At 55.1% G+C, this 8,311-nt stretch overlaps 1 protein-coding gene across 2 annotated transcripts; it reads left to right on the top strand.

Moving 5' to 3' along the window:
* Positions 1–2,215: 2,215 nt before the first annotated feature.
* On the top strand, positions 2,216–7,302 carry Coro1a (coronin 1A). 2 transcript variants are annotated; one of them, XM_021166713.2, is made up of 11 exons: positions 2,216–2,400; positions 3,888–4,086; positions 4,942–5,064; positions 5,151–5,280; positions 5,361–5,545; positions 5,658–5,777; positions 5,971–6,075; positions 6,187–6,332; positions 6,431–6,488; positions 6,601–6,816; positions 7,091–7,302. In XM_021166713.2, the coding sequence occupies exons 2-11, from the start codon at positions 3,889–3,891 to the stop codon at positions 7,193–7,195; spliced, it is 1,386 nt and encodes a 461-aa protein (XP_021022372.1). In that variant the 5' UTR covers positions 2,216–2,400; position 3,888; the 3' UTR covers positions 7,196–7,302. The 2 variants fall into 2 exon arrangements, with proteins under 2 accessions (XP_021022372.1, XP_029335977.1); XM_029480117.1 differs by lacking the exon at positions 2,216–2,400 and adding an exon at positions 2,533–2,625.
* Positions 7,303–8,311: the final 1,009 nt, after the last annotated feature.

Raw genomic sequence — 8,311 nt, 5'->3', positions numbered from 1 at the left:
CCAGGCTGGCCTCGAACTCAGAAATCTGCCTGCCTCTGCCTCCCAAGTGCTGGGATTAAAGGCGTACACCACCACTGCCCGGCCACGGTTTAGATTTTTAAGTTTTATTTTATGTCTGTGGTAGTTTGAATAATGATGGCCCCCAGAGGGGCTCATACATTTGGATGCTTGGATCACAGTTGGTGGAGTGCTTGGGATTCATGTGTGGTCTTATTGGAATAGATACAGACATTGGAGGAAATGTACCACTGAGAGTGGGTTTTGATGTCTCAAAAGTCCACACCAGGCCCAGTCTCTGTCTCTGTCTCTCTGTCTCTGTCTCTCTCTCCATGACTGTGGATCAGAATGTAAACCTCTCAGCTACTGTTCCAGAACTATGCCTTTCTGGCTCCCCGCCCGCCCCCCCCCCCCCCCCCCCCCCCCCGCCGCCAAGGTGATCATGGACTGACTAACCCTCTAAAACCGCAAGCAAGCAAGCTCCTAGTTGAATTCTTTCTTTTATAAGACTTGTCTTGGTCATGGTGTCTCTTCACAGCAATAGAACAGTAACTAAGGAAATAAGTGTGATTGTTTTACATGCCTGTATGTAGGTGCATCACATGCATGCCTACAGATGGTTGTAAACCACCATGTGGGTGCTAGGAATGAAATAAATCCTGGTCCTCTGCAAGAACAGTGAGCAGCGCTCTTCACCACTGAGCCATCTCTCTAGCCCGACACGTAGCTTATGTGATGCTGGAGGCCATAACTTTATGCATGCTATGAGGCGTTCTGCCAACTGAGCTCCATTCTCAGCCCCATTACTGTTATCACTTTGGCTGGAGACTCTAGAGTCGCTGGCTACAGTCACAGAGCCTCAGGCACTATCCAACCCTGTACTGAGTAACTGCAGAACACTTCAGGCTACACCTTCGTTTACGCACCGCACGTGTTAGCTGTGAGGTGGGCAGGACTTCTTGTTTCTCTCCTACAGAAACTGAGGTTCGGGGAGGTGGGGCCTCTTGGCCAAGATCACACGGCTAATCAGTACAACTGGAGCCAGGCCCCTTCTGCTCTTTCGAACTACTTCTACCTTAAAGAAGCATTTCTTCTGACTGGATCTTGCGATGTAGCCCAGGCTGGCCTCCTGCCTCAGTTTCCTGACTACAGATGACTGTCAGCACACCTGTGTCCTTGAGCTTTGCTGACACTGCGCCTCCGCCCCCTACCCTTCTCCAGAGCCACGTCTGCTGTTTCCTCTTCCTCCCAGGATAGCCCAAAGCTTTGGTAAATGGCAATAATGAAAAGACCCAACATCTTTTGGGTTTTTTGAAACAGGGTCTCACTATGTAGCCTTGGTCTGGAGCTTACATGTGGACCAGGCTGGCCTTGGTTTCACTGACCCTTCTGCCTCTGCCTCCGTAGTAATGGTTTTACAGGTGTGCGCCACCATATCTGACTGTAAGACCCAACACTAATTAGCACCTGCTACTCTGTAGATGCAAATCCAGTTATCCTTGGAGTGACCATCTCCATACTGAGGCAGGTAAGACTGTTATAGACAGGAAACTGGGGCTGAGATTAAATTAACCTGCCCAAGGTCACTCAAATGAGTGACAGCTAGGAGTCACAACAGTGGTTCCAGCAAAGGCCTTTCTTCCTCTGCCCTTGCTACTGTGACAACCCACCCCCCTCAAGGGACAGGAATGGACGATAGCCCAGTTGTGTGTGATATCAGACTTCTGTGTGTACTCAGTGGCTTTTAAACTGTGGCAGATGGACTCCCGACTCCCTCTTCCCATGGCCTGGGACTTCTCTAGAGGGGTAACACTACTCACTTGCCTCCTTAGCCCCAGCACAGAACAGGTGCTCCATAATGCCCAGTTATTTTACTTCTTCCGGGCCTCAACGCCACGAAGCAGAGGACAAGGATGTCCTCGCTGAAGCCCTGAATCCCTAGAAAGGAGAAATCCAAGGCCTCCCAGAAATCCATCTGGGGTAACGACAGGAGAGGTCCCTCCTGTAGCAGAGAAGGCTCTCAAGCTGGTTGAAGCCGTTCTAGAGCTTTCTGCGGTGCCAGGGAAAGGACCTCGAGGAGGCTGCGGGCGGCTGGGGGAGGGATGAAGGAACGGGATATTTTTGCGTTCTGACATTAAAAGAAGAGTTGATTCGCGTCAGCATCTGTTCGGGGGTTGGAGCTGACAGCATGGGGAGCGGTCCCAGTCTTGCAGCCCCGGAGCGAAGGGCCGGGCCTCCATGAGCTCCGCCCAAAGGGGCGCTACCACCCGGAGGAGGCCGGCGCACGGCCGCTGCTCATTCATTGTCTTGACAGAGCATCCTCGGTGGCCAGCCTGCGGCTCCTCCATCCTTCTCTCCTTCCTCCTCCACTTGGGAGGGGTCACGCTCAGCTCTCCGCAGCAGGTGAGGCTGGGCGCCGGGGGGAGGGCTGGTCACAAGGGCCAGGCAACGCTGCCATGGGCCACCTGTGGGGCCAGCGCCAGTGTGGGGGCAGGACTGTGGGACTGTGGGGGCGGGCGAGCTGTCAGGGCCACCAGGCTGGAGACAGAGAGCCGATTTGTGAGCCCTGCCAGGAGGATCGAGGACGAGGGAGTTCGAAGGGGCAAGTAGATCCCAGAGTGCTCCAAGGTGAGGGCTAAGGACCATCGTGACCAAGATGGAGGTGGGCTCTGGGAAGCGGCCGTAGCTGGGCTCAGAACCTATGCCCCGGGGAGGGAGCTTCTGAAGGTGGGGGGGTGCAGGGTGGGGTGAGCCAAGTAGCTGCCCTGAGCTTTGAGACAGGAAGGGGTTGAGTGCAAAACAAGACTAAGTTCCCCTTTCCGTGGTTTCCGGGCTTGGTACCTGGGTGGGGGAGGAGGCCGGGTGGGGCACATCTTCCGCCCCTACCTTGGATCAGGCTTTCCTCCCAAATCCAGACTGCTCACTGGGGTCTTGTGACCCCTTCCTGTCTTGGTGACTTCACTCAGGCACTTCACCTGCTTTTTTTTTTTTTTTAATAGACCTGGGAGCCTCCTTGGTGATACTGGGGTGTGCGAGGACTGGAGTCCCAGCACGAAGGGGCTCCCCATTAAGGCAGAGCAGATGGGTGAGGCTGGGGAGGTGGATAGAGGCTCTGGGCAGGATGCCTTCCACAGCGCAGCCGAGGTTCCTTTACTGAGCAGGAAGGTGGAGGGATTGGGCACAAGGATGGAGCTCTGGAACACAAGGATAGAGGCAGCCCCTGGGCTTCACTGGCTGGCTGCCTAGCCACAGTGGGTAACCATCTTAGCGGACCTCAGGGAAGTCAGGGTGGGCCTCTTCTGAGTGTAGCTTAATGGAAGCAGAGATGGCTCAGAAGAACATCTGCTTTTTTTCTGAGCGGAGGTTAGGAGCAGAGGTCTGGGGAGATGCTGGGACCCAAGCCATTGCTGCTTCTTGTAGCCAGAAACCTGGGGAAGCCATCCTGCTACTGCAAGCTGGCTTGCATTCCTCTGTGTGCCATCCCTGAGCTGGAAGGCCAGGGAGAAGCCCTGCCCTGCCTTTAGGAAGTTCTGTGTGGGTGTGAGGGATGTGGGATCTAGAGTTCAATAGGAGGGAACCTACCTCCAGGGTGTCTGGACCGCTAGGAAGGAGGTACTGTGACTTAGTCAAGAACCAGACCCTTGGAGCCACACCATAGCAGACTGTTGTAGGGGCTGATGGTGCAGGATTGAGGGTGTGGCTTGAAGTGCCTGGGAATTTGACAGAAAAACTGGGGAGGGTAAGCAGGGAGATAAGCAAGCTGTCAGTCATGGTCAGGGTGCCTCAGACGCCATGCTGGAACCCTCAAGGCCAGGCCAAGGGTTGCTCTGGGGATGACAACGTGTGGCTGGGATTGACCCAAAGAAAAGTTTACAATCTGTGTCTTTCAGGATGAGCCGGCAGGTGGTTCGCTCCAGCAAATTCCGCCACGTGTTTGGACAGCCAGCCAAGGCTGACCAGTGCTATGAGGATGTGCGCGTCTCACAAACCACTTGGGACAGTGGCTTCTGCGCTGTCAACCCCAAGTTCATGGCTCTGATCTGTGAGGCCAGTGGGGGAGGGGCCTTCCTGGTGCTACCCCTAGGCAAGGTGAGCTTCCGGAACCTCAGTGGTCCTGGGGAGGACTCTGCTGTCCATTGAGACTGTGGGGTCCTCAGTAGGTGACTGTGACCCAGCTTTCCTGGGGTTCTGTGTTGATATCTGTAAATGGGACAGGGCCATTTGCTGCTTAAGCTCTCTGGGCACAAAACAAGGGGGGGGCAGGTCCCCCAAATCTTGGCTTGGGGTTTTCTGCTAAGGATAAGGCTGCAGGTCTGGCGAGGACTTTGGGGACTCCTCAAGCGTAAGCCCTGGCTCACAGGTGGAGACGAGACAAAACCCTTTTGCTCCCCTCTGAGCCTGCTGCTCTTCAGCTGCAGTTCACTCCTGGACTCCTCAGGGGGTGAAACAGGAAGGGGAGATAGGCCCCAAGTTTTACCTTAAAAGGGCCGATGGAAGCAGAAGAGAAGAGGAAGTGGTTGTCGGGTTGAAGCTGGGCCTGCACCCTGCTCAGCTCCTTACACAGGAAGCAGTTGGCTCTCGGAAGAGGCCGTTTCCAAACCTCTGCTGCTGTCTAGAGGCATCAGACAGACCTCCAGGCCCAAATTTATAGGACACATCCAATAGCACTCTTCTCACACTCTCCTCTTGGGGACCACAACCCCATGCTCACCCTGGGTCCATGGTACCCACACGTGACACTGAGAAAGAAAGAGGGCCAGGATCTTGGCCAGAGTCTCATTTGGTGCTAGCTTTCTTGGGACTAGACAAAGCCAAGTTCCTCCCTACCTCAGTGCTCCCAGGGACCCCACAGCCTTCCTCTGTGTCCCTCTATAGGGGTGTGGGGAGGTTGGATTGGGTTCAGAGGTCAAATCGCCTCCATTAGAATCCCCGTTGTGCCCCCAGACTGGACGAGTAGACAAGAATGTGCCCCTGGTCTGCGGCCACACTGCCCCTGTGCTAGACATCGCCTGGTGTCCACACAATGACAATGTCATTGCCAGTGGCTCTGAGGACTGCACTGTTATGGTAAGTCTGTTAGGGATGTGTTCCGAAGGAGTCTGGAAGAAGAACCTGGTGTTTGAAACCCCAGACTCACTCGCCCCTTTCCGCAGGTGTGGGAGATCCCGGATGGGGGCCTGGTGCTGCCCTTGCGGGAGCCTGTCGTCACCTTGGAGGGCCACACCAAGAGGGTTGGCATCGTGGCCTGGCACCCCACAGCCCAGAATGTGCTTCTCAGTGCAGGTAGGGGGCGGAGGGAAGGGCTAGGCGACTTGACAGGGGGCAAAGGCTCATGGTTCAACGTTGGACCATCAATCGTGCAGGTTGTGACAATGTGATTCTGGTGTGGGACGTGGGCACTGGGGCAGCTGTGCTGACGCTGGGCCCGGATGTGCACCCGGACACAATCTACAGTGTGGACTGGAGCCGGGACGGTGGTCTCATCTGTACCTCCTGCCGTGACAAGCGTGTCCGTGTCATCGAGCCTCGCAAAGGCACTGTTGTGGCTGTAAGTTGCCGTGAAACCTAAACCTTGGGTGTTGCTCCCCCTGCACCCACCTGGGGTCTAGTCCCTTGGCGAGACTGTGAGAAGCTGACCTACTTTCTTTCTTTCCTCTCAGGAAAAGGACCGTCCCCATGAGGGGACTCGGCCGGTGCACGCTGTGTTTGTGTCAGAAGGGAAGATTCTAACCACGGGTTTCAGTCGCATGAGTGAGCGGCAGGTGGCGCTGTGGGACACAGTGAGTGCTGAGACACAGGGCCCTGCAGGCTGGGGATCAGGGCTAGCCGCTCACCCTACCATGTGTCTGTGGCCTCAGTTTTCCTGTGAGATGGGGAGTTTCCATGCTTAGTCTGAGGGCCCTTGCCTGCTGATTGTCCAGTGAAGATTTGACATGGCCCAGCCTGTTGCTCTATCACCCCCTGTCTCTACAGAAGCACCTGGAGGAGCCACTGTCCCTGCAGGAACTGGACACAAGCAGCGGAGTCCTGCTACCTTTTTTTGATCCTGATACCAACATTGTCTACCTCTGTGGCAAGGTGACTCAGGCAGGAGGGTTTGGGGGGCAAGGGAGGTGGGAAGGTGGCCTGGTGAACAGACAGCCGGGTGCCCTGTTCTGGTGGTACTGACTGTCTTGCCCACACCCACAGGGTGACAGCTCTATCCGGTATTTTGAGATCACTTCTGAGGCTCCGTTCCTGCATTATCTTTCCATGTTCAGTTCCAAGGAGTCTCAGCGTGGTATGGGTTACATGCCCAAACGTGGCCTGGAAGTGAATAAGTGTGAGATTGCCAGGTGACTGACCCCTAATTGACTGACCCCTAATCCTAGCCCGATCTTCAGCACCCAGCCAACCGTGCTGAAGAGTGCCGCTCATCTTCCTGTTTCCACAGATTCTATAAGCTTCATGAGCGGAAGTGTGAGCCCATTGCCATGACAGTGCCTAGAAAGGTGATACTCTTATGCTCCTCCCAGGGTGCCGGGACAGGAAATGACCACGGGGGTTTGTAGGGTGGGACAGAAACATAAACACTCTTGTGACCAGCCTTGGCCTTGCCCACAGTCGGACCTGTTCCAGGAGGACCTGTATCCGCCCACTGCAGGACCCGACCCTGCCCTCACAGCTGAGGAATGGCTGGGTGGTCGGGATGCTGGCCCCCTCCTCATTTCCCTCAAGGATGGCTACGTGCCCCCAAAGAGCAGGGAGCTGAGGGTCAACAGGGGCCTGGACAGCGCTCGCAGAAGAGCTACACCAGAGCCCAGCGGCACGCCCAGCTCGGTAAAGCGGGTGGGGGGCTGGGGCAAAGCCTGCATGGATGTGCTCAATGTCTCGTGGGGAGAGAGTCCAGTGTTAGACATGCCCAGGCCAAGGGCAAGGAGTGGGTGACCTGGAGGCCTTAGAAACCAGGTTGCAAGCTTATAGGCATGCAGTAACCCGGGTAGCATCTGCTGGGAAAGAGGGGCCCACCAAGCCTTGCAGCTCTTGGAAAGGTTAGCGGATGTCAGAGGAAGCAAGAGAGAAGCTGGGCCTGATGCAGGGCTGGGTCTCCTAGGATATCGTGTCAAGGCTGGAGGAGGACGTGAGGAATCTGAACGCCATAGTGCAAAAGCTACAAGAGCGCCTGGACAGGCTGGAGGAGACTGTTCAGGCCAAGTAGAACCCCAGAGCCCTCATCTGGGGCCAGCCATCCCCTCTGCTCCCACCCCACCCTCAGGCCATACGGTGAATAAGACGAAAATAATAAAACGGCTTTATTTTCTGGTACCTCTCTGACTCTGGTGAACTGGCGAGCCCCAAGGCTTCCCCCTGACAGTTCTCTGAATGCGCTGCCCCTGTTCGGGCTGTGGGTCACTTCCAAATGCACACTATAGCAGAGGAAAGGGCCTTGCCTGCAGGGATGGATGGAGCTGGACACTGTTCTCTGTTCCCTAGCTCCACCTCGGAGCAGAAGGTCTGAGTCATCCAAATCCCTAGCTTGGGGCCCCCAAGATGTCCACAGTCACCCCAAAACTTTTCTTGTTTTCTTTGACAGTGCTGGACTAAAGCCGTTAGTATGCTATAATAAGCTGTCATTCTAGCTATGTCTCTAGCCCTGACCCCAAATTAGCATTTCCTGGTCAACTCCAGCACAGCCTGCAAACCACCACACTGATAACTCCTTGAGCTACAGACTCAAGGAACAAAAATAACAAGACTGTGGAGCAGACGCCACTCACATCTATAATCAGAACACTTGGGAGACCGAGGACTGCTGCGGGTTCAAGCCAGAAACTCAGTTGACAGTGGCTATAGAGTGAGATACTGCCTCAAACCAAACCAAACCAAACCAGATGGGGCTTGGGTGTGGCCTGGCTGGCAGCATGCACCAGGCCCTGGGTTTGATCCCTTAACCCTGCATAAACCAAGTGTGGTACCCCCTATAATCTCAGCACTGGGGAGGCGATGGCAGGAGGGTCAGAAGTTCAAAGCCAGCCTAGAATAGAGACCCTGTTTCAAAAACAACTGTAATAAAGCCAAAACCAGGAGGTTGGAGGGATGCCTTAGTGGTTCAGTGGTTCCCTTGCAGTCATAGGGATTAGAACTCAGATCCCAGCATCCACACTACAAGCTGGGTAACCTTGCAAATATCTGCAACCCAGCTCTGATGCGGATAAAACAGGATTGCGGGGCTGGTGGCTTCCAGCCTAAAGAAGCAGCAAACATGAGTTCAGAGAGAGAGAGCCTGCCTCAAAGAAATCAGTTGAAAATGACAGAAGGCTGAGCAGTGGTGGCG

Source organism: Mus caroli, chromosome 7 (genome assembly GCF_900094665.2).
Source record: "Mus caroli chromosome 7, CAROLI_EIJ_v1.1, whole genome shotgun sequence".
Taxonomy (NCBI): Eukaryota; Metazoa; Chordata; class Mammalia; order Rodentia; family Muridae; genus Mus; species Mus caroli.
The sequence above is the reverse complement of the archived record's forward strand: the minus strand, read 5'-3'. Positions and strand labels throughout refer to the sequence as shown.

Coding starts and splice junctions, on each gene's coding strand:
- Coro1a (XM_021166713.2), top strand. CDS start 3,889: ATGAGCCGGCAGGTGGTTCGCTCCAGCAAATTCCGCCACGTGTTTGGA. Junction 5,546..5,657: donor GCAAAGGCACTGTTGTGGCT/GTAAGTTGCCGT, acceptor CTTTCCTCTCAG/GAAAAGGACCGTCCCCATGA. Junction 6,489..6,600: donor CCATGACAGTGCCTAGAAAG/GTGATACTCTTA, acceptor CCTTGCCCACAG/TCGGACCTGTTCCAGGAGGA.